Source organism: Siphateles boraxobius, unplaced genomic scaffold (genome assembly GCF_051911475.1).
Source record: "Siphateles boraxobius isolate OS27281-9 unplaced genomic scaffold, OSU_SipBor_1 22, whole genome shotgun sequence".
In the NCBI taxonomy this organism is placed as follows: Eukaryota; Metazoa; Chordata; class Actinopteri; order Cypriniformes; family Leuciscidae; genus Siphateles; species Siphateles boraxobius.
The window spans coordinates 14569352-14596703 of record NW_027508833.1 but is presented as its reverse complement, the minus strand read 5'-3'; the positions used below and the strand labels follow the sequence as shown (position 1 = coordinate 14596703).

At 40.7% G+C, this 27352-nt stretch overlaps 2 protein-coding genes across 2 annotated transcripts in view; one reads left to right on the top strand and one right to left on the bottom strand.

Moving 5' to 3' along the window:
• Window positions 1-5262, bottom strand: part of LOC143746698 (kelch-like protein 29) — a 444346-nt gene extending 439084 nt beyond the window's left edge. The window contains exon 1 of the mRNA XM_077238693.1: window positions 5103-5262. The gene's annotated coding sequence lies outside the window, so the exon portion shown is untranslated. The remainder of the gene's footprint in view (window positions 1-5102) is intronic.
• A 3977-nt stretch (window positions 5263-9239) lies between these two features.
• Window positions 9240-27352, top strand: part of LOC143746699 (kinesin-like protein KIF6) — a 203184-nt gene continuing 185071 nt past the window's right edge. The window contains exons 1-3 of the mRNA XM_077238694.1: window positions 9240-9413; window positions 21855-21961; window positions 24512-24586. Coding sequence (XP_077094809.1) covers window positions 9354-9413; window positions 21855-21961; window positions 24512-24586 — 242 coding nt within the window. The 5' untranslated portion in view covers window positions 9240-9353. The remainder of the gene's footprint in view (window positions 9414-21854; window positions 21962-24511; window positions 24587-27352) is intronic.

Below are 27352 nucleotides of genomic sequence, written 5' to 3'. Positions count from 1 at the left end.
GCAGGTCGGCTGACTCGATTTCCTTCTCATTCATTCCCGGAGCATCACAGTGGATTTCCCTGTTGAAGCCGAGCGTCCATTGACTTCAATGGGGCTGCTTTGAACAGATTTTTTCAGTGCTTCGAAACTTGACGGTCATTGGATAAATGTTGCTATTATGTCCTGGGTTGGACGCTGGGCTTCTGCGTGATGATTGGAGGGTCTGTCGAAAGAATGCATCTCCTTTTGATTGACAGCGATTTTGTACAATAAAAAGTTGCTGATGCGGAAGCTATTCGAGCTCAGTCCCATCGCGGATTTTGTGTACTCGAAAGACAAACTGCTGTAACCTATTTCTTGGTATTTGCTTGGTGAAATTGCTAGCCAATTTTAATCATACATTTCACAGTTTAACCTAATTCCCACGTTTCCTCCGTCGATGTCAGGTGCCTTTGTTACATGTGCTTGGTGTTTGGATCACGGCACATCTGTCTAGTTTGGTTTTGGTTTTGTGTCGGAATTTGGACATTCATTCTCCGCGTGTTTGTTTTCTGTTGTGAGCGCACAGGATGAGCTTACGCTCGTTCTCATGCATAACGTTTTGTCTTGTCGTGTGAACGTCCGGTTTCGTGTTTGCTCTGTTCACATGTGTTTTGTGTATCACGCAGTTCGTGTTTACATCGGCCGCATGCTTTCATGTCATGTTTTGTCTTGTGCTGTGTAGCACACAGCTTGTGTTTTACACTAGCTGTGTGCTTTCATGTCATGTTCTGTGTGAACACGTGGCTTATGAGTGTTCTCATTGTTCTTCATGTCTCATTTTGTGTGAGCACTTTGCTTGTGATTTGTTTTACTGGCCATGTGCTTGTGTTTTTTGTCATGTTTGGTGTGAGCACATGGCTTTTCATGTGTTTCCTTGTGCCATGTGCTCTCCTGTCGATTGTGTAGACTCCCATCTTGTTACCTGATTATTGGTTAATTTGCCCTCCTTGTCCTCCCTTGTTACCAGCCTTGTTTGCTCCCTATTTATTCTCCTTGTGCTGGTGGCAGTAATGCACATTAAAAAGTAGTTTGCCAACCACCATTAAAAAAAAATATCAGAAGATGAATTTTGTAGAATGTTTGTATTTTGTTTTATTTAATTATTAAAATAAAGCCCATCAACTCTGCAACTAAGTCCTCACTCCTTTCTCCATCCCCACACCTGACAGTAGAGTTTGAAAAAAAATGAGCTTTGTCCCCTCTAAATATTTGAAATTATTGCACTGCCCTGCTGCACTCCATTACACTGTATGTTGTTAGGATGAAAAATGGTTTAAAAGTTACATTTTTAGTCTGGTCTGCCTCAGTGGTCTAACAGCGCTCGTCAATGTCAAACTGATTGAATTAAAAACAACACTAGATCTCATTTCTCATTACTGTAAATATTATTTATTTTATATATTTTTTACATTTATTTATTTATTTATTTATTTATGGTTTTGTTAGATTATCTCGTCTCATCTGAACTCAGTGTCACAGCGTCTGGTTGTGTTCCCTTGTCTATCACTAGAGGTCCTCGTTGTCACGGTGTCCTTCACATTTGACTTTAATTCCCAGCATTCTGTCTGTCACTGTCACTCATCAGTTCATTGCACTCAGCTGTTCCCCGTAATCATTGTTCCCAGCTGTTCTGTGTTAGTCTTGTTAGATTGTGTGTGTGTATAAATACCCTGTCTGTTTCAGTATTTGTTATGGATTCCTTAGTTTGTGTCACACCACTTCAGGTCTGTGTTGGTTCTAGTTCCTGTTTTGTTTATTGACTTGACGGCTTAATTTGGATTGACCCTTGCATGTTGCCAACGAGTTTGGATTGCCCTTTAATTAAAGAAACTACTGCTCATGGATTATCTGCTTCCCGTGTGGTTTTCGTGACACTCAGTTCAAACACAGACTGCTTCAGATAAGTGTGAAGTGGCTCATTCATGTGCAGAAGTTCTGGTCTGTTTTCGGTGTGAAATCTGGGCTGGATCAACATGTAGACATGCTCAATTAATGTCCTTTCCAAGACAGATCTCAATTTAATTTTTCCAATTCTTCTGCTTGCCTGTGTAGTTGCAATATAGCTGATGGTCTGGCAGCATTTTTAACCATCTAAGTGATTGTTCAAACGTCTAAATAAATAAGCTCATTGTGGAATATGTACATTTGCTCTTGAATACATTATGCTGCTAATGTTTTGTCAAAAAAGCCAAACTCATCTGTGTAATTGGGCTTTTGACTCTAAATATCAGGAGTTAAGTGACATGATTGACAGAGTTAGATGAACAAGCGTTTAATTCCTTAAGAGGCAATTAGTAATGGAGCATAAAGTATTTTTTTTACTACTTTTATGTTTAAATAATCTAGGACATAAACGGACCTGAACGACCTGGCGACCACAAAGGTCTGTCAATCACCATCTGAACTCAGTCAAACACTCACTGCTGAACTGAACTGTCTACAGCATCAATTTTCATCACAGCACCTGACAGACATTAACTAACCAGGTAAATCAGAGCTTATCACCTGGACAAATCAACTAATAGATTTCCACATAATGAATCCGATAAGTACTGCTACACACAATTATATTGTTTTGATTGCTTGCGAGGAAAGAAAGCCTTCAAATCTTCAAATCAACACATTTAAAAACACCAAAAATGATTGACATGCATCACATACATCTATAATTCAATGCCAAGCTGCCCAACCTGAAACTCATCTTTTAAAGACGTCAATCAAAGACTTTGACAAGTAAAAAGAAAAATGTATAGGGCTATTTGTTAAATTATTAAAGTATCAAATCGATGACACTGCATTACATGCATCTACAATTCAATGCCAAACAGCCCAAACTGTCACTCATCATTTAAAGACTTCATTCAAAGACTTTGATAAGCATGGAACACACCAGGAAAGAACTCAATATTCACTCTCTTAGAATCAGCAGATGTCATTTTTCCAGAGGTTTGTATATCTATACAAATAAACCAATAGGGGTGTTGATGGCGCAGTGGATAAGACACATGTCTGTGGTGTGAGAGACCCGGGTTCGAATCCACTGTGAGACACCAATGTGTCCCTGAGCAAGACACTTAACCCCTAGTTGCTCCAGAGGCGTGCGACCTCTGATATATAGCAATTGTAAGTCGCTTTGGATAAAAGTGTCAGCTAAATTAATAAATGTAAATGTAAACTAAATCCGAAACAGAAAGTGAGTGAAGAAAAGACTCCATCCTCCTCAAATCAACACAGATCACGACTTAAACACACTGAAGAAATAAATCTATATGTGCGCTTTAAGGTGAAATTGTATTATATTTCATAACATTTTAAGTTGTATTTACACATTATATTTTTATTTAAATTTGCTTTAAATATTGTACTACGGTCGTCTGTGTTTTGTACTTCATATGAAGCACTTTGGTTTATAGGGGCTATAATAGCCTATAATGTTAAGCATGGATATTTATATCACGTTTATTATTAACTTTGCATATAATATCTATAAGATCTACCTGCTCATCTAAGGTATTTTTTGAAGTCAAATAAAAAACTTCAACAAGTAAATAAGAAAAAAATGCATTTGTAAACACATTATAATCTCAATTACAGTTTTTCTGAATTGTTAAAACACTTAATCCCTTCCTCTGAACCAAATTATCAATAGCCTAAACCAATGTGTCGAATAAATCACTCTTTCTGTAAAACTATTAACAAGGCAGTTGACACTGTTTGCAAATATCAAATATTTCTAATGATGTGGTCAAACCAACTTTAATAATACAAGTCAGTTCAGAGTGCCAAAATTGACTGATTGTTGATACCAACAATGGATGGAAACAATACAAGAGGGAGAGAAGGAAGAGTATGAGTTAGAAGTGGTGGACGAGGAGGAAGATGATGAGGACGAGGAAGAGCGTGTTGTGGAGCATGTTGTCAAGGCTGGATCTGGGACACTAGAAGGTTTTTCCCTTTGCCTGCAGAGATGACATTGCCAGTGATGTGGACAAAGCCCTCGGCTGGACCCAACATGAAGAGATGATGCTGAGGCAGAATAATCTCTCATTGACCTTGATTTTTCAGTTTCACAACTCTTGTGAGTGTATTGTAACATGCTTTTCATTTAGCCTTTTTTGACGATTTTGGCTTTTGCAGTTTGGTTACTGTATTTTTACAGTAGCAAGTGCTGAATATACAGACATTCAATGGGCCTCCTATTCAATAGTCAGTACAATACTATACCTGCAGTATATACTATTGTAAGTTTTACTATACTTGTTTTTACGTAATTGCAAAATTTGTTTACTTTGTTGCAACATTTTATTTCTGTAACATCGTGTTTTTGGATTCTGTGTTCTCCATTTTTTATGAAGTGTCAAATGAATGATCTGTAGTGTTTATAATATTTAATCGCTGTGCATTATCTGAAAGCATTACTTGATTTTGAGCACAGATAGAATGGTTGAGGCGATTGTTTAATTTTGCTAGACGAGTCAGATGTTCTCTGAACGTTTGAAGATATGGTTTTGTTTTTAAGGTTTTGAGAAAGTTGGTGATGGTTTCGAGAAATGTGTTTTAGCAATTCAGAAAAACTGTAACATAAATCCATCAACTCAATGATATTGCAAAATATCAAAACCATCAGCTAGTGACTAAACTGTTTAAATAAATAATTTAGATTCCATGTCACATTAAAACCTTAATATTAACGTGCAAACGATGACAATGACTGTCATGTAATCAGCAGTAACTCATGCATTAACATAAAAACACAGCAAGTCAGAATCTAATATTGAAAGAAACAATTATTAATGCTGTTTCAATGGTTCCACACCTGTAACTGTTCAGAAAAGTGAAAACTGGCGTCTCCAGTGACTCTTTTCTTTAAAATGAGGAGGGCAGAAGCAGCGTTATGAGCAACTGTATATAGATTATATAGCGACTTCATAGGGAAATAAAGCAGCCTTTGCTGGCGTTACATTAGTTTCTCTTCATGAAACACACACATGCAGAAATCACACTCATGTATCGCTTGTTAATTCCAGTAGCAGTAGTTTGTAAAGCCAATATGATGATCTTCTGAACTCCAGCTGTCTTACCTTAGGATGAATCTGCGCGCGTTTGTTTCATTGTATCACAGAATTCCTCACGCTGCTGTCAGTGATGCAGCTCGTGCAGACGTTGATGGGAATGTGATGATGAGGAGGGATGATGATGCTGGGTTATTCAGCGCTTGTTTTGAGAGTACGCGCGCACCGACGGCCTTTGGTACGCGAGCGTGCATGTGTGTGTGTGTGTGTGTCTAACGTCTCTGCTACTCCCCTTTAACGCTATAATTACTAAACACACAGCGCCACCTGTCGAGAGAAAGAAAAGGTGCAGGTGCATCCAGTTACAACAGCAAAGATGAAAGTTCAGTTTGTAATGCATGCCCATTAATTTATTGTAAAAAAAAAACTAAACAGTTATAGGCAATGCTTAGTAAACTATAAAGGTAATACATTAAATGCACTCATTATGAGTAATTAAAGTGTATATATTTATAAATATATGCAGTAATCATTTTTAATCATTCCACTTCTGTTGTCAACAAATGTCTGTGAAACTCTTCATTTTGTCTCGTTGTTGATTTTTTTATGTTCATACAAAAATTTACACATGTCAAGTTTTACACGTTTACACGTTTATTTTTTGCTTGTATTATATAATATATTATATATACTATATAATATATATATAATATATATATATATATATATATATATATATATATATATATAGCCTATATATATAATTATATAATATAATTATTTATTTAAAACATATTTATACATTTATGTTATCAGCATTTAAAAGCTGATTTTTGTATTATTATACTCCTTATATTATTCTTGAAGTCCTGTGCAAATGTAGGATAACTTTTTTCCAGGTTCACGTTGCCATGGGCTTTATAAGAACTGAAGAACTTTAAGAACTGAAACCAGTGACTGTTTTATTGAAACATATCTCTTTCACTTTTTGTTTGTTGATTGTACACTAAATGACAGTGGCAACAGTTTCTTATATCAACAGCATTTAAACTGGCATTTATTGGGTTGACAATAAATTTGTCAAACTGACACGTATTTGAGCAGCAATTAGTAGCCTATATTTGAATTTGCATGTAGCAGATGCTTTTATACAAAGGAACTTGCACTGCATCCAATGTATAGCCTATAGCCTATTTATTGCATTGTTTAATTATGGTTTATACATGCTAGTTTTCATGACAGAATTCAATATATATATATATTTTCATTACTACTGGAGCTGCCAGTTTGCTAAGTTTCAAATGATTACAGTATTAAACAGCACAAACTATGCAAAAGCGGCAGTCCTTCCGGCTCACTCAGTGTCCGAAATCGATCACTTTTCATTCACTCCTTCAAGTGGACTATATTAGTGGAGTAATGTAGGTATTAGTGAGTGAGTGTATATAGAGATTTCTAACGCAGCCACAGAGTGCAAGGGTTTCAAATAATGTGGTCCTTATTGGTCCAGCTGGCTTTTAAATAATTGTTTGTTTCACTCCCGTTCGCAGTTTCCCCTTCTAAATCCATTATTTTTTCTTTTTCTTTCTTTTTATTATTGAAGAAATATCAAAACAAAGAATAGAAATATAATACATTAGCCTACATTTCAAATGCTAGGGGGATGTATAAACAGTATTATAGGAATACTTTAAAGAGTGTATGCTTGTAAAAATTGTAGTTTTGTTTCTTCGAGAGCAATATTGACTAAATATTTTTTCCCCTGAAAATTTGCATTTATAAATGTGAAATTTATCCATCAAAATAAAAAAATTAGTGCGGGGTTGTTTATCTTTGGAGTTACCAATAATACCTGGTAGAACATCTTTCCACAGTAATGTAAAAAAAAATCATCAACATTTCCAACAATGAAATCATGTAGACTGCATTTTATAACAAAATAATAATAATAAGGGCACATAAGGGCAGTGCCAAAATAAATGAACAGCTGTCTCTGGCTTCTGCTTGCAAAAGCTACAACTTTCATCAATATCTTTTTTAAACTTGGTTAAATAATGTATAGCAGGGTAAACGATACTTCTTTACCCTGTTTGTTAAAATGGAGTGGTTTGATGAGAGGGGTGGTACTTTTGCTGTTTAAATAACATACATATTTTAGAAGAAGAAATTGCTCCAAAAACAGTTGCAAATTCCCTTGGTGGTATAGGAATATTATATTTGGACATGAATTCCTTATAAGTAAAAAGAAGGCATCTGAGTTAAATAAATGGCAAAACAATATTAGGCCTATTTTGAAACCACTTTTCAAAGAAAATAGTTTTTTGATTGAAAATAATGTCCTTATTATTCCAGATAACCTATTGGTGTGGTGAAAAGTTGTTTGTAAATTAAACTCCATACTAGAAAAGCTTGAGTGCTTGACGATTAAATTAAATCCATTCATTTTGCAGGATGTTTTGCAACTCAGGTGATACGTCAATCCATACGTTGTCCAGAGCATAGATATAATAAATACATAGACGCCCTATTGGCCACTGGAGCGTACGTCAACGGCGCCGCCATATTGCGGAGGGCAACTTTCCCCTACCTCTCATACCGGGAATAGAGAAAAATGCACTTTTCGTGTGCTGCACAAATCGCCAAACAACTGAAAACAGGTCTCGAGGAATTACCTTTCACAAGCAAGACTGAACATTTGTTTCTGGTTGTATTTGGTCATGATATAATTAGTAATAGTAACGTTCAGAGGAGAAAGGCCGCAAAATTTAAAAATACTACTGTTATTGTGTCACGAAATGTGGTCTTAATAGTTTTTCAGTCGACAATGTAGTTGTTTAAAGCTCAGATCTGTTTATTTAAAAATATAGCACCTATTTAAAAATTGAATCGGACGTTTTCGGAGTGTGAGACACAGGCGATCACCGGTCGCTCAGCGCTCATGTACCCAGCCTGGAACAGCCTTCCCTCGGCTATAAGTTTCATAACTTTATATTTAGGCTATTTAACATTGTATCCTGCTGTGTGTTTGACTGAATCGTTTACTTTATTTCTTGTCTTGTATAGCTTTTTATACCTTTTAGGCTACTTTACTGTTATGATGGCTATTACTGATCAATAAAACTGAAATTTAACAAAAAAGAGACAGGGTTGTGTCATTTTATTTTATATAGCCTATGTAGGAATATTTTAAAATATATAAATTATATTTGCATATTTATACATTATCTTCACTGTATGTAGGCCTACATAAAATAAAATGACAAATCTAATGTCAGTTTAATGATCAATATTATAATGTTTCATATTTTTTTCATATTGTCTATATTATTCTGCAATTGATATTACATTGTATTTGCTGTTCTTATTATTATTGTTATTATAATATTATACCACTTGCGATTATCAATCTATTATAGTTATGCTATCATAGTCACTAACTTATTATTTTTACTGTCTATATACTGTAATTGATATTTCTTATTATATTGCTATTATTATAGTATTATACATAAACTATATGCTATTATCAATATTTGTATGATTGTTTTATTGTACTTATGATATTATATAACTATACTATCCATTACTATTTTATTTGCTGTATACTGTTTGTTTATTTTATTGACTAAACTATTTACTATTACTTCTCACTTTATCTTATATTTACTATTTGAATTTCACTGTAGTTGTACCATATCATATGTAATACCATAAAGGATCCATCCGTTATCTTTGTTATTTCTAAAATCGGGTCAATCACAGAAAATGTTTTTTCGACAATAAGAAAACTTTATTTCATTTAATGTGAACATTAAATTAAATCTTAGTATGGGGGTCTTCACAATTCTTATCCAAGAATAAAAAGCCAAATAGCCTACATGACAAGCCTGAGCTTTGACAATTCCTAATAAATTTTTTTATAAGTCTATCGAGATTTTAAATAACTGGAGATGAAACTTTTTGTACACCACATAAAAACAACTGAAATCGGCTGATAAATGTAAAAAAAAAAAAAAAAATTGTATCCAGAAAAACCGCAGCTCACCCGTTTACTTGTATTTGTTTACAGCGCAGTCTTGCCCTCCGCAAAATGGCGGACGCGTTGACGTATCGCAGCAACGTTCCAAAGCGGCCAATAGGGCGTCTATGTATTTATTATGTCTATGGTCCAGAGCGTGCCACGTCACTGGTCGCATAGCAACCTCTGTACACACAGAAGTATAAAAAAGAAAGGAGTGAATTAAATGTGTGAAGCTAAACGGGTGCTTTGGATAATTAATATTAATAATAATGAAAGACTGATAATTATCATATAAAACAATGGTTAAGCAAACGATTCAAATCTTTGCACGTGTGAAACCGACGAAGAAACCCACCTCGGTGAGTATTTTGTGTTTATGTACTTTGTATTAGACACCTGGGTCAAAGACGAGACGTCACCATTTTGGCGTCGGCATCAAATTAAATTTACAAAAGGGATTTTACATAGGCTACAAAAAATAAAAAATATTAAATGCAAGTAAATAGTCTACTTTCATGTTTCAAATAACTTTTGTGAAAATAAAATGACAAAATATGAGTAAAATAATGCTCCAAAGTGTAAAATTGTCATTCAGCGTAACTTAATGGTCCGTACTTTGATTTTACTTTTACATTTTTAAATAAACGTATAAAATACCATGTTAAAAAAAAATATTTGCTTCCTTCTGGCATGTTCACATAAGTGTTGTCTATTATATTAAAAGGACTATGTGTTGTTGTTTTTTCTTTAAGTATCGAAATAACTAGGGGACTTTTGTCCCGATTATGCAGTTTGTCAGAGGTCATTCACTGTAACAGGATCAGGAAGCAATTTTTAAATTAAATAAACAACCAATACCAACCAATCAAGCAGTCTGTGACATCATCAAAGGGCACCCTGAAGATCTTGTTTATTGCTTTTAAATATTTAATAATTTCACCTTTTCATAGTTGTAACTTTTGTAACAAAAACATTTGTCATTCAGTGATATGCCAAAAAAAGCTTTTATTGTTAGAGTTTTTGAAAAACACGTAGATGTTGTGAATAATTATGATTAACTTTTCTGGTCAAGTTCACTATTTGATATAGGTGGCTAGTTGTTAGCATGTAACATTAGCTTAAGTAGAAGTTTCGTCATTCAGGGTAATGTTTTGTCATTCGGTGTAATGCAAATTGTCTGTTACACCACAGTGTCATCCATTACACTGAATGACAGTGTCACTTAGATAACATTTTTAGCATTTTATTTATATTTCAGATACATGAGATAATGTTTTAATGTATTTTTGTCTTTTTTTATGTGTTACTGATTTATTTTAGATGCCCACAAACAAAGAGAGAGTTACTAGGCACCGGCAGAAAGTTAATGCAGACCCAGTAGCTAGGGCAGCGTTTTTAGTAAGGAGATGAGAAAGGTATTGAGGATTAAAATTTTAAAAATAATAGGGCTGGGTTAAAAATTTCGATTTCTTGATTTTAATCGATTGTCATTTTGAAGAACCAATACTGATTTGTAAATTGATCTTTCTGTCTATGCTGTTTTCAGTTGATTTTAATCAATATCAAATTGATTTGAAATCGAATCAAATCGTGAAATTTGTTTCAAAGCCTAGCCCTAGAGTGTGAAGGCAATAGTGTCTGAACCTGAGCCATTAACCCTGAGGAAGTCAAAACTCACTACAGCACACTGTGAGAAAGTTATCAACTAGGCAGCTCTCTCTCTCTCTCTCTCTCTCTCTCTCTCTCTCTCTCTCTCTCTCTCTCTCTCTCTCTCTCTCTCTCTCTCTCTCTCTCTCTCTCTCTCTCTCTCTCTCTCTCTCTCTCTCTCTCTCTCTCTCTCTCTCTCTCTCTCTCTCTCAATCCTATGTGCATCTTATTTTCTTTCATACGAATACACTCGTAGTTACAAAAAGGCGGTACGAGAGAGAAAAATCAAAACGACCGAAAAAAAGTGCCCACCGATCCTGCCTGGAGTTCAGTCTTTTGGCGGTTCTGATGTACTCTAAGTTCTTGTGGTCGGTCCAGACGATCCTCTAACCAATGTCGCCATTCTTCCAACTCTAACTTGACTGCCAACAACTCCCTGTTACCAATGTCGTAATTGCGTTCGGCTGGGGATAAACGGTGAGAAAAAAACGCGCAAGGATGCATCTTATCGCCTGTGGGAGAACGCTGGGACAGAACTGCTCCTACCCCCACCTCTGACGCATCGACCTCCACTACGAACTGCCGTGAATAGTCAGGGGCAACGAGGATGGGAGCTGAAACAAAGCGGCTCTTGAGGTTAGCAAACACAGCCTCGGCTGTGTCTGACCACCTGAACGGAGTTCCGGGGGAGGTCAAGTCAGTCAGAGGCGCGGCTAGCTGGCTGAAGTTGCGAATGAACCGCCGATAGAAATTGGCGAATCCCAGAAACCTCTGTAGGGCCTTACGGGAATCTGGACTTGGCCATTCTACCACAGCCTTAACCTTGTCAGGGTCCACACGCATTCCCTCAGACGAGATGATGTGTCCTAGAAAAGGAACAGACTGTGCATGAAATTCGCATTTCTCCGCCTTGACAAAAAGCCCATTCTCTAACAACCTCTGAAGCACTTGTCGTACGTGTTGCACGTGTTCCTGGAGAGACGAGGAAAATATCAATATGTCGTCCAGGTAAACATATATGATTTGATCTATCATGTCTCGCAACACGTCATTGACAAGTGCCTGGAAGACTGCTGGGGAGTTGGACAGCCTGAACAGCATGACCAAATATTCAAAGTGACCCCTGGGGGTATTGAACGCAGTCTTCCATTCATCCCCCTCCCTGATGCAGACGAAATGATAAGCATTACGTAAGTCCAATTTCTTGAAGATGGATGCTCCCTGCAACCTCTCGAAGGCTGGAGACATCAACGAAAATGGATAAGTATTCTTTACCGTGATGTTATTCAACCCTTGGTAATCAATACAAGGTCGCAGAGATCCATCCTTCTTCCCCACAAAAAAGAACCCCGCCCCCGCTGGTGAAGAGGAAGGCCGGATGAATTTGGTTGCCAGAGAATCAGAAATATATTTCTCCATAGCCTCCCTTTCTGGAATAGAAAGAGTATAACTTGCCTTTAGGCGGAGACTTACCTGGCATTAACTCTATAGCACAGTCATAGGGATGATGAGGAGGGAGAGAAGCAGCCCTAGACTTACTGAACACTTCCTTCAGGTCATGATACTCCTCAGGCACGTTAGACAGATCCCCTGCTTCCTCCTGAAACACAAAAACAGGCACAGACGGACACGCAGACACAAGACAAGACTTATGACATTCCTTGCTCCACTCCAGTATAGCCTTGTGCTGCCAGTCCACTCGGGGGTTGTGACGGAAGAGCCAGGGGGGACCAAGAACGACAGGTGCCAACGGTGAATCCAGAATATAAAAAAAATAGTCTCGGTGTGATTGCCAGAAGTTATGAGGGTGATATCTTCAGTGGTGAATGAGATGGTGGGAAGTTCTTGGCCATTTAGTGCGTGTACAGCAATCTTCTGAGTGAGTGGTCTGAGTGGAATTTGAAACTTGTGTGCAAACATACTGTCCATGAAATTACCTTCAGCCCCAGAGTCCAGAAGTGCCTGACAATCGTGCTGGTGAGTTGACCATCTTAGTCTTACCGGGAGGAGTGTAGATGTGGATGAGGTCTTCTCGGCGGAGATCCCACCCGATAGTAGCCTCATACTTACTATCGGGCTTGGCCTTTTACCGGGCAGCTGTACGCGAAATGTCCCGAACCTCCACAATATAGGCAAAGGCCCTGGGACCTCCGGCTCTCCCTCTCCTCCCGGGAAAGCCGAGCTCGACCCACCTGCATGGGTTCGTGATCGAAGACGGGGCTGACCACGTCCCGCCGCTGGACCGTTGTCCCTCAATCCCTCCAGGAGGACGGTTGGATGCCACTCGGCCTCCGACTTGCGAAAGTCGCGCATCCACCCGTAGTGCCAGCTCGATGAAACCGTTTAATGACGTGGGTAGGTCCAGGGCGTAGATCTCTCGTTGGACGCGGTCAGCCAACCCGTGCTGGAACATGTCCCACTGCGCCTCCTCGTTCCAATGACATTCGGCCGCCAGGGTTCGGAACTCGATGGAAAAGTCCGAGACCGACCTCTCCCCCTGACGAAGGTCGGCCAGCACCCTGGCAGCCTCTCTCCCCGCGACGGCTCTGTCAAAAACTCGTCTCATCTCTGCGGAGAGAGTTTGGAACGAGGCGCAGCAAGGGTCTTGATTCTCCCACACCGCCGTTCCCCATAACGCCGCCTTTCCGGTCAGTAACGTGATGACAAAAGCCACCTTGGCTTGTTCGCTATGGAACGTTCTGGGCTGTAGTGCGAAATGCATGGAACATCTTATCAGAAGTGCACGACAGTAAGTTGACTCACCCGCATAGGGTTCCGGAACCGGTAGGCGTGGCTCAGATGGCGCGGGGAAATCCGGTGGTGTGGGGGGAACGGCTGGTGTGGGCGGCACAGTGGGTGCACGAAGAAGTTGGACCTGCTGGGTGAGCTCGGACACCTGCGTTACCAAAGCTTGAATCGCACGACCCGTGTCGTTGATGTTCCTCTCGTGAGAGTCCAATCTTATGACGCTGTGGTGGACGAACTCATCCAGCGAGGTAGGTGTCTCTCCTGCTGCTTCCCTGGAACGGTCAGATCGTTCTGTCATGATCGGTAAAGGAGAACAGGAAGCAAATGCAGTACTCAACAATTTAATAAGGAACAGTAAACAGGCTCAGGATAGACACGGGTGTGGACAGGTAACGCAGGGACTTCGATGGTCAGAGTGCGGTGAATCCTCGTGCAGTGAAGTGCCAAGACGAGACGAAACGATCCAACACCAAGACGACAATCCACAGGAACACGATGACGGGAAAACCAGGAACAAGACTCAACACCAACACCCAGGACATCAAACAACGATCTGACAAAGGGAATGAGATGACGGTGAGTATTTAAGCAGTGAGGGAGATTAACAGCAGCTGGTGATGAATGATGATGATCAGCTGGAGCGGATCAAGGAATGACAACACAATCACGCCCACTACACACGTGCTTTCATACCACAACATAAACACGAGACGAGAAGGAAACATTGGATCAGTATACCGTGACACATTTGGTGTAACAGATATATTTATGTAAAAATTAAACAAAATACTTATTCTGAGCTATACTTTTTAAAATATGTAAAACAATATGTGTTCCTACTAAATTTTATTATATTTTAATTGATTTTCAATTCCTTACAAAAACTTCTTGCTGACAAATGGGTAAAACCTAATGGTTTAAAGGGTATTGGCGAAGGATAAAGATTTAAAATGACATATAGTTATAGTATTGGGTGGCTGCACTGTGATCTTTAAATAGAGTCCTATAATATGTTATCAAATTATAGTTTTTCTAAAAATGTCTGATAAGATTTTTTTGCATAAAAATAATGTTACACTGAATGACATTTTAGTGGTCGTCTTCTGTAAAATCACAGTAAAAATGTATGGTAGTATTTTTTTTTCCTCAGAAAAAGATAAATTTAAACAGTACATATTCTAATGTATGTGAAAAAGACTAAACTTAAAGCAGTTTTACACTTTTATTTTTTTTATGCTTGAAACCCCCTTTTCGTCTTTGACCCACCCACAGTAGTCAGTTTTGCACATATAATCTTAACATCTATGCATCAACTATTGTGCAATTCTTATAGCACTTCTATCTGCATATAGCCTAGTCGTGCTATTTACATTTTGATTTCAATAGGCCTATCTATCTAAGTTAGGCTAAACGCATGTGTTTTCTTTTAGAATGTTGGTGCTGCAGTGTCTAATGTCTCATTTCTTATAATTATATACATTGATAAAGTGGTGTAGGATTTACTATAAAAAAATTTACACTCAGAAATTGCTAGTAATTTTTTTATAATTATAAACAAACTGCAAGTACACATTGAAATCACTTGAAATTTTGAAGTAGAAAGACTAAAATGGTATATTTTCTTATAAAACGTACAGCAATATTCATATTAGTCCACTAATATGATTATTAGCCTATATAGTCATTGCCTACAGAAGTAAATAAATAAGAAATTGGTTTCATTCACTTGGATATTATTAAGCTACTTAAAAACAAAAGCATCTGTGAGCACAAACCCTCAAGATCTGTGATCTCTAGATGGCAACTATTTTACATAGCACTTCTGTCTGTTTATGGCCCGTGCTATTTCCATTTTACATAGGGGTGAATTCAGGTTGATTGGGAGCTTCTTCCGAGATGATTTGAACAAATTTTTAGGGGTGTGACGATACACTCATGTCACGGTTCTATATATATATATATATATATATATATATCAATACTGAACTCACGATACAATATTATTGCGATTCTTAAAGACATAGCCTATGGTAAAAGTTTTACAAAAAAAATTACTGTTGATTTAAATGCTAAATTACATTGGGGGTGGAATTGAATAGGCTTGGACTTGATGCTAGTAACCCAATGCACAGAACAATGGTGACACCAGAACAAAAATTTTCAGGATTCTGAAGCTGAAAATACAGAATTATTTTAGACGAATATGCTTGCACTCTGTCACTGACTAGATATATTTACAATTATGTAGGCCACTTTATACTGGTAACATAAGACATTTGACATTATCAGGACCCAAAAATATTCCCCCATTGCATTATTATATTCAACATTATATATAGTAGTTTAATCTAGTACTGACACTAAAACTCAGTAAACTTGAAATTTTTCTCACACATTATGTTTTATTTTGGGTAAACTACATAAATACAGATTGTCACTATCCACGGTACATATTGTTGCATTTTTGTATTGTGATATATTGTGACACGATATATTGTTACACCACTACTGTCTTGATTCCTGTCTTTAATTCCCTTTGGGTGCTTCTCATTTCTTATTTGTGCATCCTCGTTTCCTTTCTGCAAGGAAAGACAACGAGGACGGAGGAATTGAAGGAAAGCTTATTTTTATATTGCAATATTATTGATCTCTCGAGCGTCACTTCAAAGCGTCATCAGCTGTGCTCAAAGGATCTGCCCTTATGTTGTTCAAGTTTGGTTATTTAATAAATAATAAAGATAAAGGAAGATGCCCTGTTGATATGTGTGTAATATATGATTTATTTATACTGCAAAGGTAAAGCATAAATTTAAATTATTGTGATATATGTGAAGGGGGAGGAGAATTTATTTGCGAGTCAGGTTTCTCGACAAGAAAGACTTCCGCATAGGATACACCTGTGCATCCTCACTCATCCTTTGGAAGCTTCCTCACTCCCTATTCCTCGCCTCCTCGTGGTGCAGTTAGTGGAGAATTGAGATGTCCTATAAGATGGCTGAATTCGATTGATTTCCGGGTCACAGGCTAGAGGACGGAGGAGCGAGGAAACCAGGAAGCATCAATTTGAGTATTGAGAAGCACCCCTTGTCTTGTGGACTTATGTTATTTCCTGTTTTGCGCCATGTTTTGTAGTCCTTTGTAGTTTTTCTTGTTGATTAGTTCCTGTTTGTTCTCAGGTCTGTCTTGTTTGCCGATCACCCTTTTTATAATTCAATGTTTCTCATGTTATTTGTCTGGTGTTGTCCTTTGTTGGAAGTTCTTTGATGTTCTCAGTTCTGCTCCCTGGGGCCTATACCATGAAGCCGGTTTAGGTGGCTAGCCAGGAATGTTTTAGCTTAGTTTGCGCCAACCCTGGGTTTTAGGCACCATGAAAGTGGTTTGGCTTTTAGCAGTGTTCATCGCCATAGTAACTTATGCTCCACAGCTAACCTGGTCCAGGGCAGAGGACCAATCAGCTGTGAGCAAAGTGACACATGTCTGATGTGATAGTCACTCTACCTGTTTCTACTCCAAATTAAAGTTCACTACATAGCAAATGATTTTTAAAGACAAAACCGTCTGGCTTTTAGTAATGCTTATTTAGAATAATAATTGTGTATGATATAGATTTTATTTATGTTATTATTACACCCTTAATCGATCACACATGTACAATTTTATTGTATCAATTATTATTACGCAGAGTTTAAATGAATAAATATATAAAGGTAATATAAGTACGCTTTAGAATCAATAGATAAAGCTATAAAATGACTACACGTGAGCTTAAATGTTCAATTCTCTCTATACCTTTATCAACTGTTCAAACTAAATTCACAACTTTAACTTGCACTGGTATAGAAAGACTTTTTTCTTTTAGTTGTCCTCTTTCATAGACAGCTATTTTCTTCTTGCTGTGTAAATTTGTTTAAATTCTTAATATTTTTCAATCTCGTAATATTCTGCAGAAAAGAGAAGTAAATCACGTTGCTTCTCTCACGAGAAATGAATTGCAGTTCCCTTTCGTCCTGGGAACTCCGACGTGTCGTCGGGGGAGTTCCCTGACGAATTGGGATCACGCTAGGGAGACCAATTGCCTTCGAGTGAATTAAAACGAGCCAATGAAAATTGGCATGCAAGATTTGCATTCCGCGACCCGCCTACCAGCGCGGGTATAAAAGGCGGAAGTAAACATTGCGCAATGCTTTTAGCTTCGGAGCCGACCGATTGTGTCCTCTCTGAGTGAGTGAGCTTTAAGATTGTATTTTTCTTACGGCTACGAGTCTGCTGTTTCGGGAGGGAATCTCTCTGTGTTGGTGAGATGGCGTGTCAGCGACCGCGCAGTTTCCTGTCTGCCGGCTGCGTCTATATGCTGTTGATTCAAAAGCTGTTTTCACAGCTGGTAAACGGTTGAGTGCGCACAGCTGCACCTCTCCCGTTCCCCTCTCCCCAGCTTGCAGATAGCAGTGACGTAGCCTCGGCTGCGTCGCTCCGGTCTGCAGCTGGGCCCGGAGGTGCAGAGACCAGCATACGAGGAGTCAGGGCCTCGTTCCTCGTCTCTCCCCCTCCCCTCGCCACCGGGCAGTCCGCAGCAGAACGCCCACGAGCCTTCTCTGCCATCTGCCCCTCGGTGGAAGCAGGTTGGTGTCAGGCGCACCCAGACCCCCGCTCTCGGTCGCTACAACGCCACCAGAGCCGGGTCCCTGTCTTCCAACTCGCTGCCCCTCCGCGGGTACGCCGGTGGTTCGGGTGGGTTCATTGCGACACTATCTGGAAGCCTGGCTAGAGCGCTTCCGGGTCCGTCCCGATGGCTCATCCGCACCGTCCGGTTCGGCTATGCAATTTAGTTTGCAAGCCGGCCTCCCAGGTTCAGGGGCGTCCACTTCACCCGTGTGCGGTCGGTGGACGCCCCTGTCTTGAGGAAAGAGATCGATGTCCTGCTGGCGAAGGACGCGATCGAGCCGGTCCCTCCTGCCGATATGAGGTCTGGGTTTTACAGCCCTTACTTCATTGTACCCAAGAAAGGCGGTGGGTTACGGCCAATCCTGGACCTGCGTATTTTGAATCGGGCCCTGCACAAACTCCCGTTCAAAATGCTTACGCAGAAGCACATTTTCGAATGCATCCGTCCCCAGGATTGGTTTGCAGCGATCGACCTGAAGAATGCGTACTTTCACGTCTCGATTCTCCCTCGACACAGACCTTTTCTTCGGTTTGCTTTCGACGGTCGAGCGTATCAGTACAAGGTCCTACCCTTCGGGCTGGCCCTGTCACCCCGCGTCTTCACGAAAGTCGCGGAGGCGGCCATTGTTCCCATGAGCGAACAAGGCGTTCGCATCCTCAACTACCTCGACGACTGGCTCATTTTAGCTCACTCGCGAGATGTATTTTGCGATCACAGGGACATGGTGCTTCGGCACCTCAGCCGGTTGGGGCTTCAGGTCAACTGGGACAAGAGCAAACTTTGCCCTGTGCAGAGGATCTCTTATCTCGGTATGGAGCTGGACTCGGTCGCCCGGACTGCGCACCTCACAGAGGAACGCGTCCAGTCAGTGCTCACCTGCCTCAGGTCTTTTCGAGGCAGGACAGCGGTTCCACTGAAGCAATTTCAGAGGCTCCTGGGGCATATGGCAGCCGCAGTAACGCCGCTCGGTCTGTTACATATGAGACCGCTTCAGCGCTGGCTTCATGATCGAGTCCCGAGGTGGGCGTGGCACAGCGGCACGTTCCGGGTCAAAGTGACCCCGCACTGCCGCCAAACCTTCTCCCCGTGGTCGGATCCTGTGTTTCTACGGGCCGGAGTGCCCTTAGTCCAGGTTTCCAGGCATGCTGTGGTTTTCACAGATGCCTCTGCCACCGGGTGGGGGGCCACGTACAACGGGCATGCAGTTTCAGGTCTGTGGACGGGGGCCTCAACTGCATTGGCATATCAACTGCCTAGAGTTGCAAGCAGTACGCTTAGCTTTGCGTCGCCTCAGAGGGGTTCTCAGACACCAGCACGTACTGGTCCGTACCGACAGCACTGCGACCGTTGCGTACATCAACCATCAAGGTGGTCTACGCTCCTGTCGTTTGTCGCGACTCGCCTCCCACCTCCTCCTATGGAGTCAGAAGCATCTGAGGTCGTTCGTGCCATTCACATTCCAGGGGAGCTCAACCGTGTGGCAGACGAGCTCTCACGGCTGCCTCCCCTGCCAGGAGAGTGGCGACTCCATCCCCAGTCGGTCCAGCTGATTTGGAGTGTCTTCGGAGTCGCACAGGTAGACCTGTTTGCCTCTCCGGACACGACCCATTGCCAGTGGTTTTACTCCCTGTCCGAAGGGACCCTCGGCACGGACGCCCTGGCTCACAGCTGGCCCCGGGACCTGCGCAAGTATGCGTTTCCCACAGTGAGCCTTCTTGCACAGACTCTGTGCAAGGTCTGGGAGGACGAGGAGCAGGTCCTTCTTGTGGCGCCGTATTGGCCCACCAGAACTTGGTTCACCGAACTCATGCTCCTCGCGACAGCCCCTCCCTGGCCGATTCCTTTGAGGAAGGACCTTCTTCCTCAGAGACGGGGCACTCTATGGCACCCGCGTCCAGACCTCTGGAAACTCCATGTCTGGTCCCTGGACGGGACGCGGAGATTCTAGGTGGTCCGCCCGGCACCAGGTCTGCTACCTCTAGTAAGGAGCTGCTAGTAGACTGGGTGCTCCAGTGGTTTCTATTTGGGCGACACCTAACACGTTCGCTAGGTTCTATAGCCTTCATGTGGAACCTGTTTCCTCCCGAGTTCTGGCTACGGCCAGTGGGTCGAGGGAATAGGTTGTGTCGGCTTGCTGCGCCACTCCGCCTCAAACAGCGGATACGTGCGTTCTTTGCTCCGTATGGCGCCCTACGTTGGTGAGCCTCGTGAGTTCCTCCTTCAATCCTCCGGTGCTGGGCGTGGCGGACCGCCCGGCACCAGGTCTGCTACCTCTAGTAAGGAGCTGCTAGTAGACTGGGTGCTCCAGTGGTTTCTATTTGTGACCCATGAGGCCACGTGCAGTTCAGCCGTGTCTTCCCCTTGACGGACTCGTTCGTCGTCCCTGTTGAGTACGCTCCCACTTCCCTTGGATTGGGACTACCTCAGGGACTGCCATATGTTTCACTATTCCTTCGGGCTAGTACATATGTGTATTCCTGGCCTTCCTCAGTCAGGCTGGGGCTTCCGCAGCGTTCCCTCCTCTCTTGAGGGAACGCTTTCCCAGTGTTATCCAATATCCACTGTGCGGGTCTCGCGGAAAAGCAGTGTGTTTCCCGTGCTAGCTCCCGCAACTTATTTCAAGAAACTGCTGCAGGGAAGCTTTGCCGGGCGCTGGAAGGGGCCAGCACCATGGCATTTTATTAGGGATCCCAATTCGTCAGGGAACTCCCCGACGACACGTCGGAGTTCCCAGGACGAAAGGGAACGTCTCGGTTACGTATGTAACCCTCGTTCCCTGAGTACATGGAACGGAGACGTGTCGTCCCTTCGCCATGTTGCTGTACCTTCGCGGAGGACTGGACACCGTTCGGCTCCTCAGCGAAAAGCATTGCGCAATGTTTACTTCCGCCTTTTATACCCGCGCTGGTAGGCGGGTCGCGGAATGCAAATCTTGCATGCCAATTTTCATTGGCTCGTTTTAATTCACTCGAAGGCAATTGGTCTCCCTAGCGTGATCCCAATTCGTCAGGGAACTCCCCCGACGACACGTCTCCGTTCCCTGTACTCAGGGAACGAGGGTTACATACGTAACCGAGTCGTTTTCCTCTTTCTCAGCATGTGATTGGCTTTTCGCTACTGATGTCACACCTAAACTCCTAAACCCAGGATCAAAGCCTATTTGAGAGAGAAAGTTGATGATCGGCATCATGGTACTAACAAAGCCTGGTTGGATTGGTTTGGTTTTGTCAACTCGAAACTAATCCTGCAACCCTGAGTTTGTTCAACTACCATCATGGTACAGGCCCCTGGTTTTACTCGTGTTTATTTTGGTTGTTATTATTTTATTAAAGTTCTCCTATCACTCATCTCTGAGAGCGCTCGGCGTTACACCTACAAATTATATATTATAGAATTAGATATTGAGGGTTTGTGTTCATGCTACTCTGTTCTTAAGTCTCAATATCGATGTGATTGAAACCAGATTGTCTTTTATTTACTTCTGTAGGCTATGGCTGTTGGGAGTAATGTGTGTGTGTGTGTGTGTGTGTGTGTGTGTGTGTGTGTGTGTGTGTGTGTGTGTGTGTGTGTGTGTGTGTGAATATATATATATATATATATATATATATATATATATATATATATATATATATTAATTTATCTTAGCATGTCTGCAATATGATTAGAATATATAAATCAGAAAATATGTCTGCACCAGCAAGTCTAGATTATGTGTACTCATGCTTAAGCATCCTCTTTGCAGGGGTACTTTGTGGACTGCGAGGAGCAGGGCAGTAGTTTGGAGTTTGTGGTTCCCAGAGACTTGGCGGATGGTTTTATCAACAATAAGAGGGAAAACTACAATTTCAGGTGACGTGTAGAAAAATGAAGGAGAGAGATTTAATTTTAAGGAATTATAGTGTTGATTTCACAAACATGATCTTAATATCCCTGCAAGCTTAATGAAAGTTTTTAGAAACATGAAAGTTGTTCTTTCTCTGAAACTTTCTTTTTATTATTTAATTATTAAAATGATTTGCAAACATCAGTAAGTTTAGTCTACTTCATTTCCATTTATTGTACCAGTTAAACAGTAGGATTGTGAAACATGCAAATTTCTCCAGTTGTCACTGCACTGTATAGCAGAGAGTCGCTATGGTCTGTCATCTGGTCAGGGTAAATCTCAAGTTCACAATTTTAAGTGCCAGCATCAAAGGAAGTTAAAGTCATCTTAAAGACCTCCTCCAATTAAGGCATCGCAAGCAGATTCTCAATTTATCCTATTTCTCTTGAGACATCTCTTTTTTAAGGATGGAGTAACTTTTATTTAAAAAAAAATGAAATAAAGAAATTGCTGGATAAAACTGATGTTTTAAAACATGTTAAATGGATTTAGAGCAGATTAGGCATATATAGTTCCCTTTCAGTTGGTCACGTTCGACGCCACGTTGGACTAACCGACGAATAGGAATCACGCTAGAGAGTCCAATCTACTTCAGGTGTAACTAAACGAGCAAATGCACATTGATAATGCATGTGATGATTGCATCAGCTGCTCCGCCTCGCAGCAGGTGCATCACATCTTCAGCTCTTCGCTTTGGAGCCGAGCTGTTCATTTGTTCCTGTCTCGAATTTACAAGCAGTGTTTTTTAGAGTCAGTTCTTCAAGGAAGAAGCTTTCTCTATTGGTGTCGGTGTGACGGCACTTCAGCGGTGATCGAGCCCTCGTTTATCTGTGTGTGTGTGCGTGCCTTCAGTGAGTGCTAAAAGGCTTTTCTTACAGCTGGTGACGGAATGCTTTTTCAGAGCACTAAAAAGCTGTTATAACAGCTGGCTAGAGCTGCACCTTCAATGAGTTCAACTGACTTTAACGTCAGTGTTGCCGCGGTATTTTCCCCTGTGTGCTTCTGCACCAAGAGAGAGCAGTTCCGCGTGTCTTTTTAAAGATGATTTTCCACACATGTGTTTCTGGATGCGATCATTACCTGGCGCCAGCGGATGGTCACGATCGTTGCCTCGCGTGTCTGGGCACTAAAGATGCTGAGGTGGCTTTCGTGGATGAGTCATGCACCCACTGTGGTGTGTACTCAGCGTGTCCCTTTGGTCCCGCTTGCTCGGTCTCTGCGAGCCTGGCAAGCACTCTCCAGTCCGTCTCACTGGCTAATTCAGACCATCAGGCTCGGCTATGTGATTCAGTTCACCCGCCCACCAACCCCCGAATCGCAAAGTACGTGATCGAGCTGGTCCCTCTAGCCGATATGAAGCTCTTTATCTGTTTCGGAGGCCAGCAGAAGGGAAAGGCTGTCTCCAAGCAGAGGATTGGATAATGGATGCCATCGCCCAGGCTGGAACTGTCCCCGAAACATTACATATGTAGTTTAAGTAAAACTCCACATAACTCCCTGTAGGTAGGATGTGGCTTCCTTTTCCAGTGGAAAGGGCACGCTTTCTCAGTGTTATCCAATAGTCTCACTGAGTGGGTCATGCGGAAATGCAGTGATTGACATTCTCCGTGCAAGCCCTGTCCCATCGACAGCCTAGTAGGCTGGAGGGATCAGGAGGCTTACGCAGTGCGCTGGAAGGGGCAGCAGCTCTGGCGTTTTGGTAGAGATTCCTCTCCTATTAGTTCCCTGAAAGAGGGAAACGAGATGCCACATCCTGTCGCCACAACTGCTGTAGCACCGCTGGGTGGCCATAATTTTTCGCGGATTATATTGCTTTAACGGGGGAAAAAACACGCAAAATTGTGTCAAAATTCCAGTCTTGGTTAGTATACTCGTAAACACAGTCGGTTACATCTTAAATAAGCATAAAACACATGTGACAGTGTGACAGACTGTATATGAAAACAGTAATGGATCCGTGCACCAGTGACAGCAAAAGTGTAAACAGCCATATGTGTCTGTCGTCAAAACAAAAGATAGCTTTAATTGTAAGGAATCAGAATTAATAGCCTATGTATTTAATTTAGTCAGGACTCAGGACTAAAAGACTATCAGTGTTATTTTACATTTGATTACTTTATTCAGTTTCTGTAGTATTTCTGAATACTAGTGTTAGACCTACCCAAAAACTCTTCTCTTTATTTCTCTTTATTTGCATCTTTATTATTTTGTATGAATGTTTGCTACTTTTTCAATGTAATTTGAAGATTGAAATCAAGCCCTATTGTAAAAATGCAATGAGTGAGCAAACATTTAGGTGAGATAAATGTAATAAAAATTGTCTACATTAACATAATAAATATCACTAAAATATCACGCAAATATTCTTGAAATATTGTGATATAATTTTGTGGCTATATCGCTATATATATTATCCACCCCTACTGTGAACATACTTGAAAATACTTTAAAAACAAAATTTTGATTTATTCATTTTTAAACAATCCATTTCCACTACCACATTTCCCATTTTTTAGGTTTCACAAGGTTTTTGACCAAACAGCTAATCAAGAGGAAATCTTTGAGACCATTGCAAAGCCTGTTGCTGATAAGTGAGTTGACTTTTTTTTATTCTCTGAAAAGTTGATGAAGCATTGCTTTTAAAGCATAACAATTCACAAACATGTTTTTAAATGAGAAAACAATAGATATGTATACTATCAAAAACAATTTATAAAAAGTTTTTGGACACAAATGTGATGAAACATGCCAGTAGTTAAGGTACTGAACTACATCTTTAGGACACCTATGTACATCTAGTAAAAATAACTTGTGACTAAAGTAAGGATCACTGACATGTATGTTGTTATCTATACAATAAAGCTTGTATGTGTGGCTTGAGTGTTAAACTATCTTTTTGAGGCAATTTAAGATACTGACATAAAATCATTTAGAGGCCCGGATATACTTCAGCTGTCTAGTGAGACCTACAAAGTTAGAACTTTAGAAATTTAGAAATCATCTGCACTGTAAAATCATGATATCATTTCAGGTTAGAACATCCTCCATTTCCCTCAGTAAACATAGGGTCTAATCTCTCTGATGTCGCACATAAACTTTAATTTTAAGCTTCCTTTTAAGTTAAAACCCATTCCACAATGAACTCTGAGGTATGATAGTTGTTTGGCCTGAATGTGGACCACACAGTGACAGGATGTGAGTTGAGATGAAAATGATTAATGAAGCTAAGCTGTTATAGCTGTTACATGTCTTGTTCCCTTACCACTGAACAGAGTCAATTCTACGCGGACGCAAGCGCTGTGATTGGTCTGCTAGAACCCCTCCCTCGGGTTTCACATGCTCCCTTTGCATGTGTAATTACGCGTCAATGCGGACAACGACGCAGAAGTATAAATGAAAACCAACGCGTTGCCTACGGCATAGAGGCCCCGGCGTAGGTCTGACGCAAAAGTATAAATCAGCCTTAAGGCGCTATCTAAGGGTGCACCTTTGCAAGATGTTTGTGCTGCAGCAGGCTGGTCCTCCCCACACAGAAGATGTCATAAGGTTTTACAGGAAACTTTTCGATGTAAATTTACAGTAAAATACTGGCAGCTGGTTTGCCAGTCACTTACTGTATTTTTACAGGACTACTACTGTAAACAACATTTACAGTATAGTACTGTTATTACCAAATACAGTATCCTGCAGTAATATGTATTTTACAATATTAGACTGTTTTTTCTACAGAAATTCATTGCATTTACAGGGCAACTGTACATACAGTAGTTAAACTGTACATAGATTGCCTTTGTCATAAAAAAAATTAAAAATATCATACTTTTGTTATTTGTTTTGGCAAAAGAAATGAAAAACAACATGCTCTGACTTTTAAAACGTATTTTTAAGGAAAAAAACAGAAAATTACCTGAAATGTCAATATTTAAGAACCTTTAGGCCGTGTGTCGACCAAATCGTTTTTTCACGCACTTGGTGTAAAATTCTAATTGTTTTCAATGGGAGCGCCGCGTTCTTAGAACGCCACGAGCATAACGAGGCGCTGAGCGTGTATTTAACGCTCAAGCGCTGACCGTTCGGCGTTTTTTACTGGTCGCCGAGAGTTGAAAATTTTTCAACTTTGGGTAAAACGCTGCGCTCATCACTGTCACTTTTTACACAGCCGTCCAATCACAGTGGAGGAGGGGCGGAACTTATACCACACCGACCAACTGTCACAACATTCTTTCTGAACAACGGCATCAACCAGCAGAGCTAACCGAACAAAATAGATGAAAAATAAATTTTTAGTATGCAACAAATTATCTATGAAATCAGTTACAAGTAAACTGTGCTGCGGATATTCACTGCTTGTTTTCAGCTGGCTAAAAACGCTTTGGTGGACACACAGCCTTAAAGTGCAGTTAACAGTTCCCTTAGTCGATGTGTCGACTGATTGGGATCACTCTTAGGGAGCCCGTCATCTTCGAGTACTGTTAAAATGAGCCAATGCGGGTATAAATACGGAAGTAGATGCACGCACTAGTTGTCTTTCGCTTCGGAGCCTGATGAGTTTGGAGAACAACTGACAAGAGATCAGAGACCATTCCTCCATACAGAATCTCTCCAGATCCTTCAGTTTCCCAGGTCCATGTTGTTGCTTGTCCTCTTCAGTTCAGCATTTTCTATAGGGTTTAGGTCAGGGGACTTGGATGGCTATTGCAGAAGCTTCATTTTGTGCTCAGTGACCCATTTTTATGTTGATTTTGATGTTTGCTTTGGATCATTGTCCTGATGGAAGATACAACCACGGCCCATGGATAGATTTGAGGGATAGATTTCTAGCAGAAGTGGTCAGGTTTTGATTTTTTTATCTGTTGGTATTTGATATAATCCAGGATGTCTAGGACCTCCAGCAAAAAAATAGGCCCAACAACATTAAAGATCCAGCAGTATAACCGTGGGCATGGGGTACCTTTTTATCCCTTTGTGCACCAAAGCCACCTGGTGGGTTTACTGCAAAATGCAAAATCTTTATTTATTTTTTATTTATTTTATTTTTCATATGACCATAGAAGCTGGTACGATTTGTAACATCTTTAGTTGATTGGAAGTTGGAAATGGGGAATTTTCAATGCTTTAGCTATTTTCTATTTTCTGCCACTTTCTATTTTGTGAAGCTCAACAGTCAAAACCAAACAAGAGTACGTATTTTTATTCATGTATTCATGTAAATAGGTATGTATTTTTATTCATCTAGGAGACCGCTATCTACATCCAATCCCATCACCTTTTTTAATCAAAAGCTTTCAATCGTATCCACGTATAAGTATCTGGGAGTCTCTCTTGACTCACATCTTACTTATCGTGACCATGTCCAA